General features: G+C 42.9%; 1 protein-coding gene across 1 annotated transcript in view; it reads left to right on the forward strand.

Moving 5' to 3' along the window:
* LOC126253001 (uncharacterized) overlaps positions 1-22,592 on the forward strand; it is a 144,701-nt gene extending 122,109 nt beyond the window's left edge. Inside the window, exon 4 of the mRNA XM_049954037.1 lies at positions 22,069-22,592. Coding sequence (XP_049809994.1) covers positions 22,069-22,411 — 343 coding nt within the window. The 3' untranslated portion in view covers positions 22,412-22,592. The remainder of the gene's footprint in view (positions 1-22,068) is intronic.
* The last annotated feature ends 909 nt before the right edge of the window (positions 22,593-23,501 follow it).

Genomic DNA, 23,501 nt, shown 5'->3' on the forward strand with positions numbered 1-23,501 from the left:
TTTAATTGTGCGGAGTTCTTATGGATACTGATGCATACCTGTTTCAGTCGTGAAGCTGGACAACTTTAAGGCTTCGTTTTGAAGAATCTATTAATGGTTTCCGATCAGTACTTTCGTACGAAATTTTAATGTCTTAAACAGTCCACACATATCGACGCAGAATACCGAGTCTTCTTCTTCGGAAATGTAGAATAAAATCTTTTTCTCTGTACCTAAAACGGGAAAAGGAAGTGCCAGCTGTGAGCAAGTTCTTATCTTACAGCACTGAACCAAACAGTTCTGAAGACTCTTTGGTCAGATGTAAGTTGCGAATCAAATAGTTCAGCTCAGTTCGTGTAAATAGTTGCAGTGCAGAATTACCAGGTTTGTGCTTCTTTATCTTCTGTTTCATCACTAGTTTCAATTTCTGAACCATCTACTTCAGATAAATGTTTTGGTTACTTAGGCACTGGTATGTCTAGACCATGAGGGACAGGACGTAAAGCCGACGACATACTAGGATAGAAGATGTTCCTTTTACTGTTGATATTGTTATGTTATGTTATGTTAACCGGGGGCCTAGAAACGACGGAGAGGCTCCGCCCCCGCCGCAGCCGCAGTGGTCCGCAACTCCATGACGACTACCGCAGTCCACTTCACCCCTCCACCGCCCCATACCGAACCCAGGATTATTGTGCGGATCAGCCCCCGTTGGACCCCCCAGGGAACATCTCACACCAGACGAGTGTAACCCCTCTGTTTGGCCGGCCAGAGAGGCCGAGCGGTTCTAGGCGCTATAGTCTGGAACAGTGCGACCGCTACGGTCGCAGGTTCGAATCCTGCCTCGGGCATGCGTGTGTGTGATGTTCTGAGGTTAGTTAGGTTTAAGTAGTTCTAAGTTCTAGGTGACTGATGACCTCAGAAGTTAAGTCCCATGGTGCTCAGAGCCATTTCAACCCTCTGTTTGCGTCGTAGAGTAATGGTGGTGTGCACGTACGTGGAGAACTTATTTGAGCAGCGATCGCCGACATAGCGTAGCTGAGGCGGAATAAGGGGAACTAGCCCGCATTTGCCGAGGCAGATGGAAAACCGCCTAAAAACCATCCAAAGACCGGCCAGCTCACAGGACCTCGACACAAATCCGCCGGGCGGATTCGTGCCGGGGACCAGGCGCTCCTTCCCGCCCGGAAAGCCGTGCGTTAGACCGCACGGCCAACTGGGCGGGCTACTGTTTATATTGAATCCGCGAACACCAGTTGAGCAAATGTAACAATCATCATTATGATTTTGCGGCTCTCGCCATACGATCGGAACGTCAAATATGAAAGCATGTTATTCACCCTTTGGCCACCTTTTCAGTGCTTCACCACACGAGTAGCAAACATACTGAGATACCCAAATTTGGTCTTAATCTCCTATCTTCACACCGAAATACGCGAGACACATTACCTGCACGAACGATGTTACATGTCTTTTTTGCCTTGACGCCACTATCTCACCGCAAATACAACAAAAGGATTTTGGAGACGTTTTACAACCCCTTTACTCTATTTCGAGCAACGTTTGTTTGTTCTTCAGTTTTCCCGGCGTGCTGAATATTCGATGATGTTTCGGGATTGCACTCGGGTCATGTTGATTTCTTGCCACAATATTTCGGCTAGCAACCGTCCAGCCATCTTCAGGTGAGTGTCCGCCACTGGCAAGAAGTCATCAGGATCCGGCTGCAATCCGTAAACCTCATCGAATACTGTTCGTTTAATTTTTACCGTATATCCGCCGTCAAACACTTTCGATAGCGGAGAATACGTACGAACTGTCGCGCCACGCCAACACTGACAGTTAAAATGTGCAACACGTTTGATGACGAAAGTGCTACCATCTGCCGGGTTATGATGTCAACGATTCGTTTTCATCATAAAGTGAGAGATGGCAGCATTTCGTATGTATTTAATTCTGTCAGTACATCTTATATTTGTGATCTTCTTTCGATACGTAACATATTTTGACAAACTGCGATTTGCAAAAAATTCTGGCGTGATGTAAAAACAACTATGGTGAATTTAGGATTCAGCGCTCAAACGTGCGTGGGAATACATCATCAAAACTTGTAAAACAGGACACAACCGAAACAAGTGCCGGCCTTTTGTTATACCTGTATACTTGTGCATACTGTTTATCAACTGCGTCGGGAAGAACTGCGCCATTGCTAGCCTAGTTAGCACATCCGCCGTAAGCGAGAGTGAGCGCCCTAGACGGGAAAGCCTGGCACCGCGGCGCGGTGCTAACTGCTAACCCACAGCTGGTTAGCGACACTTACTAATGGGCGGCATACCTGCGTGGCCACGCGTCTCCGTCATTCCGAGAGAAAGACTTTCTCCTCCTGGAGGGCGACTTCTGGGTTCCGGAAGGATGTCACTGGTGGGTGGGACTGGTGACCCACATCCCGAAGTTATGCCGCCACCTCAAAAGCGGCGCGCCTTCCAAACGGCACCTCCGGAACGCGCGCTGCGTGTGTAAACGATGACTGCGCGATTCGTCACAGCAGGAGAAGTTTTCACAGTTGCGTTGCACACGAAACTACTCCAGACTGGACTACTCAGGACCGAGGCAAGCTTTCCTTGACCTCTGAAAACTGCAGTGCTTGAACATAAATGCTGATGCTAGCAGAACCTGCAGGTTGTGCTATTGTACTGGTTCATGAAAGGCAACTTTGCAGTGTCCTCAGCACGTTGCAAGTGTCATTAGTGGTCAGAACACTGTTCTGTGTGGTTGTGAGTGCATTCTATGGGAGCTAAGTAAGTTCGAACGTGCCCGACCGGTTAGCTTTGCCGTCTAAAGCCGTCGGTACACGGACCATGCATCCTAGCGTTGAGCGTTCCGAGTTTCTGACGTCATAGTGTGGAATAGCACGTTCGAGAGTCTTTCCGGACATGCAGAGCAATATCTAGCATGTCAGATATTCTGAGCGTGCGTCTGAGCATTAACCAATGAAATGGCACAGAGTCACCTACGTCACATGCACGCCATCCCCGTTTCAGCTCAGAGCTGTGAGGCGCCATATTGGCATTCAGTTCAAGCCTATACGTATATACACTACTGGCCATTAAAATTGCTACACCACGAAGATGACGTGCTACTATCGTGAAATTTGACCGACAGGAAGAAGATGCTGTGATATGCAAATGATTAGCTTTTCAGAGCATTCACTCAAGGTTCCGCAGCACACAATTCTGAAAAATATATTCACATCCTATCACATTTAGAGTTTTTTAAAAGCAGTTAGGGAACCACGCTCTAACCAAGTAACGTACCCCTATGCTGCAACACCACCTCCTCCGTACTCCACAGTTCGCGCTACACATCACGACATGTAGTAGTGTTATCCAGGCTTTCACAATTAAAAAAAGTACTCCCAATATTTTAAGACGTGATTCTCCATCTACGCGCTGGGATTTAGGCTGTCCGCGAAGTTCCTACAGCATCGATACGTAGGAGGCTGAGCATTTATCTAGAGTCGTGATTTAATACACAGTTTTCAGGCTTCTCCGTGACGATCTCCCGTGACTCGAAGAAACTTATGACCATTCTTGCCGCCCTTCTTTGTATTCATTCAGTATCCACTTCTGGCCCTACTTTGTAGGAATCCCACACACTTAAGCAATATTCTGAAGAGGGAAGGACGAGCGACTTGCATGCACCCTCCTTTGTAAGCTGAATGTGTTTTCCCAACATATTGTCAATGAACCGAAGTGCGCTACCTACCTTGTTTACGACTAAGCCTGCGTGATTATTCGGTTTCGTATCCCTACAAATTGTTACACCCAGATATTTGTATGAGATGACTGATTCTGAGACTCACTGATGCTGTACTGCTAAGATTGCTTGCGTGCTTTATACGAAGTGCAAAATGACTCTGAGCACTGTGGGACTTTACATCTGAGGTCATCAGTCCCCTAGAACTTAGAACTACTTAAACCTAACTATCCTAAGGATATCACGTATATCCATGCCCGAGTCAGGATTCGAACCTGCGACCGTAGCGGTCGCATGGGTCCAGACTGAAGCGCCTAGAGCCGCTCGGCCACACCGGACGGCCATACGAAGTGCACAATTTTACATTTCCGTTCATTTAAAGCAAACTTTACGCTGGAATCTTATCTAGATCAGACTAGACGTTTGTGCAGCTTTTTCAAATAGTACTTTCTTGTAGATCATCATCTGCAATAAGTTTGAGGTTGCGATTAATATAATCTGTCAGGTGGTTTAATACTACATGTTACTTACAGTTAGTTTAACCTATAGATGATTTGAACCATCTTCTAACGAAATATTATAGAAGTAGTCAGTTTACAGGATATGTATAAGTGAATAGTTTTAAGATTTTTAAACATATTATTTTTCAGTCCTACTCGTGCAACTGCACTGAAAAACTAGTTTCGCTTCTCTCGGCTAACGATTTTTAAATAAAATATTAGTCTGGGAAATAGAGGCACTTTCCTGAAGAAGTAATTTTCGCTTACATTTAAGATTTCCTCTTTTACCCATCATTCATTTTGCTTTATTGTGCAAATGATAAAAAAAATGTTTGTCGGTGCATCTTGAACTCATGTCTGAGCCACTTCGATAATAGAGGTCGGTATGTATTTCTTTTTTACGAAGGTGCTGTTAAAATGCAATAACTCCACGCATTAATACCACTAAGACTGCTGTGGGTCAACTCCACATGTTATTCTTACTGCTCACATTTTTCCAATTAACAACTTCTTTGTAAGTGATGAGTTACCCCACAAAACTGTTTTGTAAGACACTATTGATTGAAAAACTGCAAAATATCTTAGGAAGTTGATTTGTGTGTTTGAAAGACGAGCAATTCTACGTAGAGCGGAAGTAGCTGAACTTAATTGTCTGAGCAGCTTCTTCCAGTTCAATGTGTACCCCAGAAATTTGGAGCTTCTATCCTGTTTACTGACGCCTGTTCGTCCGCTTTTAGTATCTCACCATAGCACTGCAGACAGCGGTGCTCAGCTTGATTCGTGTTTCTTGAGTTCAGGAAGGCATTTGGCACCGTCCCGCACTGCCGTTTAGTGACAAAAATATGAGCTTACCGAGTATCGGGCCAGATTTGCGACTTGATTCAAGACTTCCATGCAGATATAATTCAGTACGTCGCTCTTAACAGAACAAAATCGACAGATGTAAAGGTATCTTCCAGAGTATCCCAAGCAAGTGTGACAGGACTGTTTACTGTTTTAGAGTTTGTGGTAACGACCTGGTAGAAAGCGTAGGAAGGTCTTAATTACTGTTCGCAGATAATACGGTTTTCTATAAGAAAGTAGCAAAGCCAGAAGACAGTATCGATTTGCAGAATGACATGCAGAGGACTGCAGGCTCTTTTAGTAGATGCTACAAGTTGATAACTGTAACATACTGAGCACAGGAAAAGAAATCCACTACTGCAGAACTGCACCATTCATGAGAAATTGCTAGGAATAGTATTTACCATAAAATATCTAGGAATACCTAACCACAGCGATCTTAAGTTGAATGATCATAGGCCGGCCGGTGTGGCCGAGTGGTTCTAGCCGCTTCAGTCTGGAACCGCGCGACCGCTACGGTCGCAGGCTCGAATCCTGCATCGGGCATGGATGTGTGTGATGTCCTTAAGTTAGTTAGGTTTAAGTAGTTCTAAGTTCTAGGGGACTGATGACCTCAGATGTTAAGTCCCATAGTGCTAAGAGCCATTTGAATCATTTTGAGTGGCTTATAAGGCGTTTGGTCGACCGATTCTTGAGTACTGTTCATCAATAATCTGGGATCCTGATTAAGGAGGGCTGACAGAAAAGATAGAGGATACTCAACGATGAGCGGCAAGGTTCCTCACAAGATTGTTTAGCCCGCGATAGAGCATTGCAGAGATGCTCAACAAACTCTAGTGCCAGACGTTACAAGTGAGGCGTAGTTCATCACGGAGATGTTTACTATTGAAATTTTAAAAGAGTGCCTTCCGGAAAGAGTCGGACAACTTATTACTTCCTCCCAAATAGATGCCACGAAATGACACGACAAATAAATTCGAGAAATTAAAGCTAATACAGAGGCTTACCGACCTTCTTCCCATGAGCCATTTGCGAGTGGAACGGGAGTGAAGGATCAGTTCGTGGTAGCAGAAGTAACCTACGCCACACACCATTAAGTGGCTCCCGAAATATGACGTAGATGTAAATGTAGATGTAGATTGGAGAAACAGTTGAAACAAAAAATGGTTCAAATGCCTCTGAGCACTATGGGACTTAACATCTGTGGTCATCAGTCCCCTAGAACTTAGAACTACTTAAACCTAACTAACCTAAGGACATCACACACATCCATGCCCGAGGCAGGATTCGAACCTGCGACCGTAGCAGTCGCGCGGTTCCGGACTGCACGCCTAGAACCGCTAGACCACCGCGGCCGGCAGAAACAGTTGAAGGCGATGACAGTATCAATATGACAATGCACCCTGTCATAAAGGAGCGCCTTTCAGATACCTTGGGAAGTTAGAACGATGAATTCGTTCCAGACCATAGCGCACAAAGTTATTGCCTTCTCTGATTTTGGATCGTGAGAAAGAACGTGCTGCAATTCCTACACATTCAGATGCCTTATTGAAAGTGTGCCCAGCGAAGTTCAAGAAGTCATAAAGATGAAGGGTGGATGCACCCGATATTAATGATGACCAGTAGGTGTCGGGATGCTTTGGATCAGGCAGTGTGTGTGCGGGCGGGCCTTGTGACACGCCACTCCTTGGCGCGCCAGCCACTTTCCTGGTGTCAGAGGAGTCGTCGCTGACTGACTGGAGGGGAAAGCGGCTCTGGGCTTCCGGCCGGGGCCCCAGTTGCCGCCGTGACCCGGTTAGGGCGGGCGGCCGGTCGCCGCGCCTCCACACCGCTCAGCACGGCACGGAACAGCGGTGAGCAACGCCCACTATTTTTTTCCGCCGCGTGTCACTCGCGCTCCGAGCCCACAATCTGCCTAAGTGCCGGCCGCTTCCTCGGACACTGCACTCAACACTGTGCATGCCACTTCCGCCGCTGCAGTGGCCGCCTGCGGCGGCCGGGTGGCCTCGAACGCAGCGCCCGGAAGAAGACATGCGCGATGTGGGCAGCCAGATTTCCATTCGACTACATCTTCGTTTATTTCTTTCATTTTTATCACGTTTTTAATAGGTCGTTTTCTTGTCTCTCTGTCTGTTCGGTAGAAATGTTGCAACTAATTTCAAAGTAACTTTCCAGAGAGCTAGAGACTTAAAAATTTAACTACAGCTGCCAATGCAATATTAACTCGCTTTATTCTCTTGCTGTTCCAAATTAGATCCCAGAGGGACGGGGGTGAAAATTGTTGGTAACACAAGACATCTCTGCTGCCCTGCAGGTCAACGTGTTACGTAGATGGTATCAGAATGTGTTCCTGTGGGTATGCGAGCGGACTGGAGTGGCTAAGCAGAGAGAGGTGGAAGGAGGAGACGGATATCGATTTCTTTTGCAATTAATTTTAAACGAACTTCCCAGTGAGGTAGAGACTTTAAATTGTATGAGCAGCTCAAAACTGTGGTAGCTCAAAACTGAACTATGCAATATTAATTCGCTTCGTTCTCTCGTTTGTGGCACATAACTTTGTATACCCCTAATATTTCCCCTTTTCCTGTTCCAGTCCTGAATGATTCGTGGGAAGAAATAATCTGTAAGTATTTTCTTGCACGATAAATCACACATACCTGAAGGCTTTAAATTTAACTAAATACAGGGGGCCTAGAGTTGCAAATGTTCAGATGTGTTTGTGAATTCCTAAGGGACCAAACTACTTAGGTCATCGGTCCCTAGACTACTTAAACTAACTTAAACTAACCTATGCTAAGAACAACACACACATCCATGCCCGAGGGAGGACTCGAACCTCCGGCGGGAGGGGCCGCGCAGTCCGTGACACGACGCCTCGAACCTAGAATTACAAATAACTTAAATAAGAACGATAACATAGATAATGTTTTGGGGAAAGCAAACCAAAGACTGCGATTTATTGGCAGACACTTAGAAAATACCGTAGGTCTACTAAAGAGACTGCTTAGACTACACTTGTCTGCCCTCTTCCGGAGTACTGCTGTGCGGTGCAGGATCCGCATCAGATACAATTGACGGAGGACATCGAAAAAGTCCAAATAAGGGCGGCTCGTTATGTATTATGGCGAAATTGAGGAGAGAGAGTGCAACGGGTACGATACTTTAATTCGAATGGCAATCTAAAACAAAAGCGTTTTTCGTTGCAGCAGCCCTAATGAAATTTCAGTCTGCAACATTTTGTTGACATCCACCTACATAGGAAGCCATGATGATCACAGTTAAATAAGAGCTCGCGCAGAAAAACTTAAGTGTTCCATTCCCTGCGCGCTGCTCGAGATTGAAATGGTAGATAAATAGCTCGAAGGTGGTTCAATGAACTCTTTTCCAGGGACTTAATTGTGAATTGGAGAGTAATCATGCAGATGTAGTTATAGAATTACTGGTAAGCCTCCGTGTGTGCTCGAATCTCTCTCATACAAAGTCTTTTCGTGAGATATAGTCGCCGAGCGGTTCTAGGCACTTCAGTCCGGAACCGCGCGCCTGCTACGGTCGCAGGTTCGAATCCTCCCTCGGGCATGTATGAGTGTGATGTCCGTATGTTACTTAGGTTTAAGTAGTTCTAAGTCTAGGGGACTAATGACCTCAGATGGTAAGTCCCATAGTGCCTAGAGCCATTTGAACCATTTTTTTCGTGAGATATACCGATATATTGGCCGAGTCAGGCGAAGAGAAAATGAAATGAAACTGAAATTTCTACATGTCTCTGTTGTAATCTCATCAAAACGTTTGAAATCGACTGAAAAATTTCACACACACAAGAATAAAAAGCAGAAAATAAATACTTGATTAAAAATGAATTCGTAATACACCACTCTTTTCGCTTAAAATCTTACAAGTATTTTCATACATACCCGTACATACATACCCAGGTATCACTGGTCCTGCAGACTATGCGCTGCTTCCACAAATTGCCTCCATTCCTTCCTGTTTTGTGATCGGTTCCTCCAAGTGTATGCAACCCCAGGACTGCCACGTCCGTCGCCAGATCATCCATCAAGCGCTGCCTTTGTCGTCTTATGGGGCGTCTCTACACCACTCTTTTCGCTTAAAATCTTACAAGTATTTTCATACATACCCGTACATACATACCCAGGTATCACTGGTCCTGCAGACTATGCGCTGCTTCGCCGGCCGAAGTGGCCGTGCGGTTAAAGGCGCTGCAGTCTGGAACCGCAAGACTGCTACGGTCGCAGGTTCGAATCCTGCCTCGGGCATGGATGTTTGTGATGTCCTTAGGTTAGTTAGGTTTAACTAGTTCTAAGTTCTAGGGGACTAATGACCTCAGCAGTTGAGTCCCATAGTGCTCAGAGCCATTTGAACCATTTTTTATGCGCTGCTTCCACAAACTGCCTCCATTCCTTCCTGTTTTGTGATCGGTTCCTCCAAGTGTATGCAACCCCAGGACTGCCACGTCCGTCGCCAGATCAGCCATCAAGCGCTGCCTTTGTCGTCTTATGGGGCGTCTCGTGTTTGGTTTCCCCTCAAATGCCTTCTTCATCTGTCTCACTTCTGGGCCAGAAGTTCCGGCACACGTGCCACATGGTCTGCTCACCGGATTCTTCTGTTCTTCAGCTTTTGTAAGTTTGTTGGCTGTTGCACCAAGAGATAGATTTCCTCGTTATTCCTCCTCCTGCATTCTCCTTTATATAAGATCGGTCACCAAATCTTCCTAATTACTCTGGTTTCAAATATTAACAATTTTTCATTTTCACGTTTAATCGTGCTCCAGACTTCTGAATTGTACATTACTGCTGACCATATCACTGTGTTATAGGTTGTCATCTTAGTGTTCGCTGATATTCGTTTTGAGCTGAGCATCTCCCTGAGAGACTACTTGTGTTTTATTCTCACTGATAATCTTTACCTGACGTCCACTCCTATGGTGATGTCACCGGTAAACCAAGATCACAAGTGTTTGAACTGGTGAACTCTCTCGAACCGCATGCGACCTTTCTCAAGTAATTCTTCCTGAGCCGGCCGCTGTGGCCGAGCGGTTTTAGGCGCTTCAGTCTGGAACCGCGCGACCACTTCGGTCGCAGGTTCGAATCCTGCCTTGGGCATGGATGTGTGTGACGTCCTTAGGTTAGTTAGGTTTAAGTAGTTCTAAGTCTAGGGACTGATGATCTCAGATGTTAAGTCCCATAGTGCTTAGAGCCATTTGAACCATTTGAACCAGTTCTTCCTGCTCTTGTCTTCTTCTTTGTTAATGGCACTTCGCTAACTCTTCCAGGACACTGGATTTCCTGTCGTATCGTCTTTGTAAATAGTGGGAAGGTGAACTCAGTTTTCAGTCCCACCCAATGAGCTACAGACACTGCGTTTGTCACACGACCATTTTCAAACAGGGTGACAAAATTTCCAACTAAGCGGCGACTGGCAACCTAGGAACTCTCACGTCGTCTCACTCTATCTCCGTACTGTGGCATCTCTCAGAGTTTGCTGCTGGTTCTCTAGCAGTCTGTTCACCACCAGGAACTGATTCAAATGTTTGGCAGCTTTCCTGACTTGTCAAGAAGGCAGCAACCAAAGAACAAATCCACTTGTTTGTTATGGGAAAGCGTGTGCGTTGGTCAACTGTCGCCAGGCGTTTGGGACTCGGTGTCAACGCTTTGCTTTCTGTCAGGCTTTAAATGGAGCAACTACTTCAGAGCGAAGCAAAGACTTCAGCTAAACTTTACCCGTCAGGCGTTTGGGAAAATCTCACATGCAGGTACAGCCTAAGTGGATCCCCCTTGTATGGAGCACCTGCAAATCACGCGACCTCGAGAAAATCATCATAGTCACACTTCTGCTGAAAATCAGTACAGATAAAAATCGGGATTATATAACGATCTATTAACAGCCTTCAGTTCTCAGTTGTTTGCTTTAGTAATAGAAACAGGAAGAATAATTGATTCGTTGTAAGATGTGTAGTTTTTTCTGCCTTGTATTCTAACTTGAACTCCATCTCTCCCTCAGAGACCAATCACAGGTCTCATCAATATGTAAACTACTATACCTTTTTCCATGTCTCCATGCATCATATAATCCCGTATATTAAGGTCACCATGTGTGAGATAAGAACTATAAATCTTCGAGACTTACGTAAGCACACTGAATACTTCAGTTCAACTGTACCTGCAATTCATTCACTGGGTTATTGAAATCAGGTAGGTTATCAGTTGTAGATGGTCAGCTACAGCAAAACGTATATATACAGGGTGAGATACTAACTATTGCCACCAAGAATAACTCCGAAAGTACGATAGGAGCTGAAAAGTTTGTGGGACAAATGTTGCATGGGACAACGGGGGCCTGGGTTTCTTGTTGCTAGGTGGTGTCACTTTAGAGATATGGAGGTCAACTTTGTTTTTTTTTTTTTTTTTAGTGGGATGCTATATTTTGGTGCTTGTTTTCTGATAGCGTTTATCGAGACCAATCCAATGATGTGTAACAGTAAGGTCTTTCAAGGTCAACGAAGGTCACAAAGTTGGCATGAACGTCCATTTACAGAAAATGTTCGAAGTGATGACCATTGGTATCAATACAGTGCTGCAATCTTCTTATCATGGGTTCAAATGGCTCTCTGAGCACTATGGGACTCAACTGCTGAGGTCATTAGTCCCCTAGAACTTACAACTAGTTAAACCTAACTAACCTAAGGACATCACGAACATCCATGCCCGAGGCAGGATTCGAACCTGCGACCGTAGCGGTCTTGCGGTTCCAGACTGCAGCGCCTTTAACCGCACGGCCACTTCGGCCGGCTTTTTATCATGGACTAAATGGTATTTCTTGTCACATCGGCACTTATCGAAGCACACGCTCTAAATGCTCTGACAATTCTCTGTCGCATAACTTCAGGTGTAGTTGGAACGTATTTATAAACAATGTCTCTTAGGAATCCCCACAAGAACAAATCCAGAGACGCCATGTCTGGCGAACGAGCCGGACACGATACATCTCCTCCGCGTGCAATCCAATGATTTGGGAATTGTCTCTGCAACTCATTTCTAGCCATCAGCGAAAAATGTGCCGGACACCCATCGTGTTGATACCACATTCTGTCCTTGTTCCTAAAGCTATTTCTTCCAATAACAGACTTAATGTTTCTTGCAGGAATGTGGTGTACTTCCTACCATTAAGATTTCCTTCGATGAAATAGGGGCCTATAATTCAGTCCTCCAGAATCGCACACCATACATTCACCGACCATGGTTGTTGGAGTGCAACTTGCCGCAGCCATTATGGATTTTCAGTTGCCCAATAATGAATGTTATGCAAATTAACGTTTCCATGGTTAGTTAATGTAGCCTCGTCAGTAAATAAAATCAAATTAATAAATGTGACATCCCTCTGAATCTGAAGCTGAGACAATCCGTAGAATTCAATGCGACGCATACAATCCGTACCAGTTAATTCTTGGTGTTGACTGATATGGTAACGATGATATTTATGGCGATGCAGAACACGAAAAACATTACTCTAGCTCGTGCCAGATTCCCTTGCGATTTGACACGAACTAACACGAAGATCTCGAACCGCAGTGGCAAGAGTACCAATTTCCGTTTCCTCGTTAGTAACTTTCCTTTGCCAGATATGTTTCCGATGCGTTAAAGATCCAGTTGTTCTCAATTTATTATACACATATTTAAATATACGAAGTGTAGGATGAGTACGTTGAGGATATCTTTCAGCGTGTAAGTCTCTAGCTCTCACTGAATTTCATTGGCATTCTCCGTAAATGAGAAGCATATCGACTTGTTCTTCGAAGGAATACATCATTCACATTCGCTTGATTCGACGATACTAGTCTTACCGTTCCTATTAGTGCTGTATTGCGAAACCGTCGAATGGTGTTTACATGTCATTGGCACGCTAGAAGGATTATACGAGAGCAAATGGTCAGTGCATGTGCTTCGATAAGTGCCGAAGTGATAAGAAATACCACTCAATCCATGACAAGAAGATTGCAGCGCTGTATTGATATCAATGGTCATCACTTCGAACACTTTCTGTAAATTGACGTTCATTCCACCTTCGTGAACTTCGTTGGCCTTGAAAGACCTTACTGTTACACATCATTGGATTCGTCTCGATTGCCGCTATCAGATAATATAGCGTCCCATTTAAAAAAAAAAAAAACGAAGTTGACCTTCATATCTCTGACGCAACTCCACCTAGCAACAAAAAACCAACGTCATATTATGGTTCCCGTTGTCCCATGCAACATTTGTCCAACAAACTTTTCAGCTCCTATCATACTTTCGGAGTTATTCTAGGTGGCAATAGTTAGCGACCCACTCTGCATAATTGATGCGGGGGAAACACGGCCGGCCGGAATGGTCGAGCAGTTCTAGGCGCTACAGTCTGGAACCGCGCTACCGCTACAGTCGCGGGTTCGAATCCTGCCTCGGGCATGGATGTGTGTGATGTCCTTAGGTTAGTTAGGTTTAAGTAGTTCTAAGTTCTAGGGGACTGATGACCTCAGAAGTTAAGTCCCATAGTGCTCAGAGCCATTTGAACCATTTTTTGGAAACACACGAACAGAAAAATAAATATCAAATAATTTTCATTTATTAAAGGAAGTAATTTTTCTGCTTGTCTGGTCTTTTATATTGCAATAAAAACTTTATTTCATTTTTTAACAACTAGCCCAATTCGCCCTTTTAGGAATTATCTACCAAATCACAATAAAATCTGTTAAATCTGTTGTGCTTACAGCATATTATATTTCATATACCAGTATGGGGTGGGAAGTATTGGAGGAAAAGCCACGTACAATGATATCCCTAGTAAGGGTTTCTTGCAACCATAGTAGGTACGGAGCAAGGATCACAAATGTGATGTCCACATGTAAATGGAAAAAGTGTAACAATTAGGCTAGTTCTGCCACTGTCTCAGCACATACAACAAGTTACATTAGTTAGCGTGAGTACTGAAGTGAAAACACACACACCCTGTGAATGTCTTAAACTCATACACGATGCGTTTCAATAAACTTGGCAGCACAATAGTGTCGTCAAAGATTGCGCTGCTACGTTCACATCAGGCCAGTAACATGTCCAGTGTCTCGTCCGCCTTTATACCATTTTTCCTCATTACTTCACAGTCACTGCTTTCCATTTGCTACAATAAACTCTTGATTGGCTTGGAAGTGTTAACAGCCAACTTCTGTAACCCATATACAGGTTCTGCTTCCATGCAAATTTCTGTAGACACTAGATTGGGGTCACGCTCTGGCTATGCCCATGGTAATTCCTTTTGACTATGCATTTCTCACGGTAATGGGAAAATTTTGTCACATGCGTATTAACCAGGTTACAGCACTGGAGTTCCCTGGACTCGTTAGCTGCCACACAATGCCAGCTGGAAGATGAGCAAGCCCTCTAGCCAAGTCCATCTGCCAGGTCCTGGGAATGTTCTCGCACTAGAAGCTGCTTGGAGAAAGTAATTCACCTAGCGTCCACTTCTTGTAACTCTTTCCCATACGAACTGCAGAGGCACCGATTACTTCGTTACTTGCGCAGTAAAATGAGATATTGCGAAGTCACTAGTTTGGCGTCAGCAAAAAACTTGGTACACAGGATGAACTGACTGCCAGTGTTTAATTAGTCTGTCAGCTGGTGAGGCGATTTGATGGGGGGGGGGGGGGAGGCTGGGGGAGGGGAGGCTGTGACAAGAATTGGCACATGTAGCACAAGGTATTGAGGACACTTGTTGCAGCAGGTACGAAAGAGAGGTGAGCACAGCATACATTGTAAAGGTAGCATCGTAAACCCAGATGATAAACTGATGACCAAAGGATAATAAAGACAAGTTCTTTGAAATGAGTATTGTACGTTTTTATTGTGATTTCTGAGATTTTTCAGACGTGGTTAATACTAGGTATTTTTTGGGAATTCCGCCGAGACAAAAAGACAGTTGTATATTTTTACAGAAGACCAACTCGATATGTTCTGTCCAACTAGTCTAATTTTATATCATATGTTTCAGTTCTGAACAATTGCTTTTTTGAATCATCGGTCTTCTGACTGGTTTGATGAGGCCCAGCACGAATTTGTCTTCTGTGTTAAGCTTTTCATTTCAGGATAGCATTGGCAGCTAATGTCCTGAATTCTTTGCTTAATGTATTCCACCCTCTGTCGTCCTCTATAGTTTTTACCCTCTACAGCTCCCTCTAGTACCATGGAAGTCATTCCCCGATGTCTTAACAGATGTTCAATCATCCTGTCCCTCCTTCTTGTCAGTGTGTTGCACTCATTCTTTTCCTCTCCGATTCTGCGCAGAACCTTCTCATTCCTTACCTTATCAGTCCACCTAATTTTCAACATTCGTCTGTATCACCACATTTCAAATGTTTCGATTCTCTTCTGTTCCGGTTGTCCCACAGTCCATATTTCACTGCCATACAATGCTGTACTCCGAACGTACATTCTCAGAAATTTCTTCCTCAAATTAAGGCCATTGTTTGATACTAGTAGACTTCTCTTGGCCAAGAATTCCCTTTTTGGCAGTGCTATTCTATTTTTTATGTACTTCTTTCTCCCTCCGTCATTGGTTATTTTGCTACATAGGTAGCAGAATTCCTTAACTTCATCTGCTTCATGACCATCAGTGCTGATGTTAAGTTTCTCGTTGTTCTCAATTCTGCTACTTCTCATTACTTTCGCCTTTCGTCTGTCCACTCTCAATCCATATTCTGTACTCATTGGACTGTCCATTCCAGTCAACAGATCCCGTAGTTATCTTCATTTTCACTGATGATAGCATTGTGTTCAGTGAAGCTTGTACCTGATATCCTTACCCCCTGAATTTTAATTCTACTGTTGAACCTTCCTTTTATTTCCGTTATTGTTTCTTCGATCTTTAGACCGAACAGTAGGGGCGAGAGACTGAACCCCCGTCTTACACCCTTTTTAATGCGAGCACGTCGTTCTTGTCCTTTCAGTCTTACAAATCAGTTCTTGCAAATAATAAGCATACCAAAAGCCCATTGACCTCTGCAACGTACGTACTGTTGGCATAGGAGCATTTTCGACATTCTTCTTTTTCCGTAATGACGTATCATCAGCAGGCTGAGACGAGGCTTTCAGGTTCAGAGTGAAACTTCCACACAACTTTACACTGTGTTCTGAAATGAACTTCCCGAACAGATCAAAACAACACCCTCTGACCTTCGTCTTTTGCATGCCTCTGACCGCGAGACCGAAAATATCGCTTGAATCGACTCAAAAATAATCCTTTAATGTGAAAGAAGTAGACTGACTCGAAGTTAAATCAGCCATCGAAGCAGTGCGGAATAGCTCAGGAGGTTGAATGCCGCTGTATAGTTTGGCTCTGCCAAGAATGTAGGTCCGGCCAGGGAGGACGAGAGGTTCTAGGCGCTTCAGTCTGGAACCGCGCGACCGCTACGGTCGCAGGTTCGAATCCTGCCTCGGGCATGGATGTTTGTGATATCCTTAGGTTAGTTAGGTTTATGTTGTTCTAAATTCTAGGGGACTGATGACCTCAGCTGTTAATTCCGATAGTGCTCAGAGCCATTTGAACCAAGAATGTACAGATAACGGTCAGTGTTACTTTTGTAACACACAGTAGAAAGAATCTGGAACTTCTTCGGTTGTTTAAAACTCTTTGAGACAGCAACCAGCCACAAATTTATTTTAAGTTCCTTTATTCAAAAGGTACCATTACCGGTTTCGAATCTTTACAATTCATCGTCAGTGGTCTTTCATGCTTTCATTAGAACATGTAGCGCATCTGTCAAAACACGTGATGCGTGTTAGAAATGTATTCTGTGACAAATCTAAAATTCTCAGTGATACAAATTTTCGTGTCCAACGATGAGAATGTGGTGGAAATGTATTCTGTCACAAATCTAAAGTGCTCAATGATACAAATTTATGTGTGCAACGATAAGAATGTGGTGAAAACTACGAACATCATTTGTTGGACGAAATTTATGAAAAAAATACCCCAGACTGACATTTCACGACAACTAATCAATAAAAAACGCACAGCATGTTCTAATGAAAGTATGAAATCCGTCTGACGATAGACTGTAATGATTCGAAACCGGTAATGGTACCTTTTGAATAAAGGAATTTAAAATAAATGTGTGGATGGTTGCTGTTTCAACATCTTCAACATTAATTTTCAAATAACAGCCAAGGTCTCCAACCATGTCATCATATGATAAAATTGTTTACAGCTCGTTTATGAACCACGTACCCTTGTCACGAAAAGCTATTCTATGCTCCTAGTGTTATTCAGTCACACTGCTGTGGCTCTCAGTTTCTCTAGCGGAACTTTTCGGTAGCATAGACCATACTGGGCGCATCACAGACCCAGATGTGAGTAAACTGCTGTCTCAAGTCACTCACAAACTCAACATTTATAAACTCAAACTAGGGATGTATTTGGATAAAAGACCTCCACTCAGAAGGAACCTCGAAAAGAAACAAAGATACCTCCACAGACTCCAGAAAACACAAACTAACTTAAATTACCAGTAATTAACAATTAAGCTTCCTTTTATGTGTATTTGGACCCTAACAGATTCCTCGAATACTGTCTTGTGAACTACCAGCAGCATTCACAGGAGTTTACAATAATTATTTAATACCTTGATCCAAATAATATAAGAAATAATTTTAAAGGATACTGCGGTCTGATTAGAAAATGATAGGAGGGGCGAACGCAACAACCCTGGGAGTGGCTGGGGAGGGGGATGCTCGGAGTGGGGGCGGGAGTGTTCATGCCTGTCACACGTCCTAGAGAACATGTGCTAAGTAGAACGAATAATCGCATTTAGCATGCGAAATTACAATCCAATAATCCGAAAAAACAACAGCTCATTTGAAACGACACTAATATGCAAACACATTTTTCGGATATTTTTTGCGAAAAGCTTCAAGGTCAGTATTAACGCGTGTTATATCGCTTTACTCGCATTTCGAAGAGCCCTCTAAAGGCGTTAATCAGCTTCATACAAGAGTGAAGAACTTTACATGCAACAACATTACGCGCCCCTCTGCCTACTGTCACATACCTAAAACCTCTTTTCGGTATCTTCAACTGTTCACGAAATAAAAGATGTGCAAGTTTTATGTGGGTAACTCTATATAATCCAGTGGCTCAAGACTGCCCGTTTACCCGCTGCTGGCCAGTCCCCAGTAAACAGAAAAACTGTTATGTTTGTTGGTGAATAACGCAACTATCCACGAATGTTTTAAAATGCTTTCAGTGCCGTAACCGGTTTCGTCTGCAAAATGTCGTCTGCTCCTTCACTGCAGAAAAATATTTGTATATTTAGCACCGTTTCATATGTTACTACCTTGACGCCCACTGCTTCGCTCGCGTAGGCTGTATGACCTGCAGAGATTTTTTTGTTTTTATATAATCAAATTTTTCTGTTAGTCACAAATTACAACACCTACTGAGATTATAACTCTAATTAAGGCCATATATGCATGGTATTTTCAGAATGTACTTCTGACTAAAAAACGATTCTGGAAGCTGGAGTCCAAAGTCTATGTTAATTCTGTGTTAATCATGCCTTTTGTGTTCTTGTGGATATACTTCCATAGCAATTTTCATCCCCTAACAATTATTTCTTTACATGTAACCGAGAAGTGAAATATCAGTTTTCATACAGGGTGACACTTACTGAATTACATGGAAAAAAAACGTACATTTGTTGCAAAATACGGAGTGCACATACACTTTATTCAACATGTAAACGTCGCTACAGATATTCGGATTTAGTTTATGGTATTTTCGATACGCCTACATAATTGGCGATGATGTGGTACAGACGAATAGGGAAATTCTGGATGTCCGCTGACGTGTCGGGACGCCGATGCTGTCCATGGCTTCCTGAATGGCCGTTTTAAGCTCAACAATGGTTTTGAGGTTATTGCTGTACACCCTGTCTTTAATATAGCCCCTCAAAAAGGAGTCCGGAGAATACGGCGGCCAGTCGAAGCCCCTGACGGAAGCGTCTAGGTGGCCCAGAACCAGAATGCGGTCCCAGATGTGCTTCTCCAGGACATCCCTCTCCTGCTTCGGTGGGGTCGATATCCGTCTTGCATGTGCCACGTCTTGTCGAAATCAAGCTCACTGTGGAAAATGACCATGAAATCATCTTCCGAAAACGGTAGTCATTGTGCCATCAAGAAATATCGCACCGATTATTGCGTGACAGCAAGTTGCACACTACACAGTCACCCGTTGAGGGTGAAGAGACTTCCTGATCGCGGAATGCAGATTCTCAGTCCCCCAAATACGCCAATTTTGCCTATTGAAGAGCCCATCCAAATGAAAGTGTGCTTCGTCGCTAAACCAAACCATACAATTCCCATCATGCACCGCGGCCAACCGTGTAGTTTGAAGGTCCCAATGCAAACCGTACAGAATTATCAATATTTTATTTCCTGTAGTTCAATAATTGTCACCCTGAAAATCTAGCCTTAAAATTTTCATAATCTAACGAAATACTTTCTTAAAAATTATCGTCCCCTATTGCACTACCTTAAGGGCTGAATTCCCAGAAACACAGAACCAAACTTTTATTTTATGTTTCTAACAGAGAAATCAAAATGTAGCCTTAACAATATTTAATAGTTCTTTAGTATTTACGTATTTTCGAAACAACTTTCACCCCCCTGTTTTACGCTCTTAGTGATTGAATTTCCAGAAATGCTGAAACCAACATTTTTTTTCTGTCTGAGAAACCAAATACTAGTTTTCGTAGTTCTAGCTACAAAATTCCCTTAAGAGCGATATTTTTCTAAAGGCCTTTCATACCCTATTTCACCCCCTTAGGAGTGGAATTTCGGACAATTACTTGATAAACGATGCCTACAGTTTAAGATCCACACCCTCTCCAAACTTCAAGCCTCTATTGTTAGCGGTTTCGGCTGGGCGATGATGAGTCGCTGAATCAGAGTGAACTTATTTCACCCTCCTCGGGGTTGAATTTCCAAACAGTAAAACACGTATTTTTCATTCCTAACCGAGAAGCCAAACACCAGTTTTCAATGATTTAACTTTAAAAATGCTTTCGCAATGAAATATTTTCTTAAAATCTTTTACCCCCTATTTTACCCCCATATGGGACGAATTTCCAAAAACAATGACATGCATATGTTTCATTTCTAACAGAGAAGCCAAATACAAATTTTCAAACTGCTTGCACAACTAAACATTTCCATAAAAACTTTCATCTCCCGTTTCACACCCATACGGCTTGAATTTTCTAAAACACTGAATCACGCATTTGTTTTATTTGTAAGCAGGAAGTCGAATACCAATGTTCATAGAGGTAACTTTAAAAATATTTTAGTACTTCTTTAATAATGATATATTTTCCAAAAAATCTTTCGCCCACTATTTCAACCCCTTAGGGGTAAATTTCTGACCGAAAAACCAAATACCAGTTTAATAGGTCTAGCTTCAAAACTGCCATAATACCGACATGGTTCCCCTATTTCAACCTCTTAGGGTTGGAATTTCGAAAAATCCCTCCTTAAAAAACGCCTGCAGTGTAAGGTCCACTCCTTCTGCATATTTCAAGTTTCTACCCTAAGCGATTTGGACTGGGCGATATTGAGTCAGTTAGTGAGTCAAAACATTATCTTTCATAAAGGAATGTTCGATAGTAAAAACATGTAATCGGGCACGACAGCCTTTTGGAGAGGGGCATGATTGCCCGAAACCGATTATGGCATTGAAATTAAACATTTTAATAGTTTTAGTGGCTGGTTGCGTTTATTCACCAACAGTCCTTAACGGCCGCGAAGTCCACAAGATCGGACATGCATAAAACAGAGTCATTATGTTTATTATGAATGAAAACACACACGTCACTAGTATAATATTCTACAATATTTATTAGTTATTTTACATCCGGTTTTCGGCTGTTACTTCATCATGACCCACAAAGATAAAGTGTGGTGAAGTAAATTGTTTGTAGAATCAAAGATTTACACTAGTGCATCTGCAGAGTATCACTGTTACCGTAGATGAAAATTATTAATATTAGATTTATCTGTATAGATCAGTCTGACAGGGCATTATGCATCCACTTAGAGGAACATTATAGAAGTTGGAAACTTAGAAATGGAGACTCTGCTTTCGCAAACCACCTACTTAAAGAAGGCCTTAGTTACAAGGTGCAACAGGGAGTCTTAATTCGCATCCTTAAAGGGAGGAAGATCAACTACCTTGAAGTAATGGAAGCTAATAAACAACATCCATATTCTCAAGCTCAATACTGATCAACCAAACACAATTCCCTTTGTCGCCACTTCTAACTGATGATACTACTCATAATCCCATCAAGACCAAGTTGCAAAGTACCCGTTTTATTCACATGTCTACTTTTCTCGTTATTTCGGTTACTATAATTTCTCTTGTTCTGTTAAAAAAATTACTTTGTATATCATAGCTGCCTCATTTACCTGCTTAATGTCACTAGTATATCTTATCTGTTTGTAATTTGGGATCTGTTGTATTTTGTTCAGCCATTTCCTTGGAGTAAGTCGCTAAAGTTTATTGTTCAGCTTATTTTCTTCTAAGAACAATTGTTGTAATTTGTTATATAATTCATTAGCTAATGTGTCACAATATTTTATCTTAGTTCAATAACCTTTCCTCACAGTTTCACTGAAATAATTCTTATTATTTTATTCTTGAATCTAACTTTAACAATTTGCATCTGAGGAAACAGGGATACTCTGCAGACCACAACCATATGACGCAATAGTGTAAAATCTTCAGTTCTATAAACGTTTCACACCCACACTTATTTATCTTTGTACCTGATGATGGCGCAACAGCCGAAAACCGGTTTGTGAACTAAATCAACGTGCTGTTTATTGTCACACTTTAGGAAGCACAAACGGAAATGTTAACACTGTTCTTTCACAACTACTGTGTTTCGTGCGTTCAGGGAGCTGAACGAGTTGCGGAAGCCCTCGACGGACAATCCGGAGATCCTGCGCTTCTTCCGCTACATGAAGGCCGCCAAGGACGGGCAGGACGGGCTGCCGTGCGCCCAGCTACACCCCGGCTGCTCCGCCTCGGCGTCGCGGCCGCCGCTGCTGCAGACGTTCCACGACATCAACAAGCTGGTACACGCGCGGAGGCTGGGCCGCCTACTCACAGCAGACTCTGTGACTGAGTCCCAGCCGACCGAGGTCGGCGAGTACGTCATTGCTGAGGCCATGGTTCCATTGCCCACCGTCGCAGACAACATTCCGAATCCGACAGTAGAAACAGAGCATGGTAGTTGAGTTTCTGACGCGATAACAATGGCAGTACACTAAGTACCCACTCCATTACTGCAGACCACTGCACTACCAAATGAAGTAATCAGAAACGTGTCTTTCATTCCCAATGAGGTACTTCCGTGCGACTATTTTCGACATTCAAGGCAGTTCATTTTTTTTTTGTATATCTGAATAGGGTCCTCAGTCTCCGCCACACAAATGTAGTCCATTTGGTGTTCTAGTTTCATTTTTGTGTGCGAAATTCGTCTTCTGTTGATATATCATAAATCTTTATTACATGTTAACTAAGTATCGGCAACTGCACTTTGTCTTGTCCACAGATTGCACTGACAAAACTCTTGAAGTCTCATTTAAAGAAATGACTAAAAAGTTACGCACTGAACACTTTTCAGCTCCCACAGAGCATTCATTCATTTGATCCAATTTAACAATTTGCAGTAAATGAATCTGCAAACAATTCATTGTTACTTTACTGATAACTGCTCCCACTCGATTGTTCAATTTCCTGAGACTGATATTTATTTAAATCAACTAATGAAAAAGTCCACCTTCCTGCTATACTGGCAGTTGCACAATGTATTAAGCATCAGTATCATTAATTACTATTCTGCGTACTGGTATAGATCAAATTGAGTGTTACATGAATTACGGGATAAACAGAGCTTTGGTTCTCTCTGTGAATACCTTATTAGCATGGAACATTTTAAGGGATATCTTGGAGGTCACAAGAGAGCAGGGCAGTTGCCCAATTGGGATTTATGGCTGTCAGCATTTTCTTTTTTAGTGACACAGGTTTCTGGCAAATATGGCATTTGTAAAGCATTCATAAGTAAGTTCCAAAGCTCTATAAATGAAATGGAAACTAATTTTTAAATTGCAGTTAGGAAGAACAAGAGAAGTGACATGACCACTGTTTCAAAGTCCAGAAAAATGTTCTTATGCAGATTGTATTTATTACTGTATGTATTTTCGTAATGATAACAGTTCAGTCCCTCAAACAAACATGAAACAATCTTTTTTTCTTTTTTATGGAAGCATGATCACTTTTCATAATGTAATTCTGAAAGCATTAGATTTGAAACTACCATATGAA

Source organism: Schistocerca nitens, chromosome 4 (genome assembly GCF_023898315.1).
Source record: "Schistocerca nitens isolate TAMUIC-IGC-003100 chromosome 4, iqSchNite1.1, whole genome shotgun sequence".
Lineage (NCBI taxonomy): Eukaryota > Metazoa > Arthropoda > Insecta > Orthoptera > Acrididae > Schistocerca > Schistocerca nitens.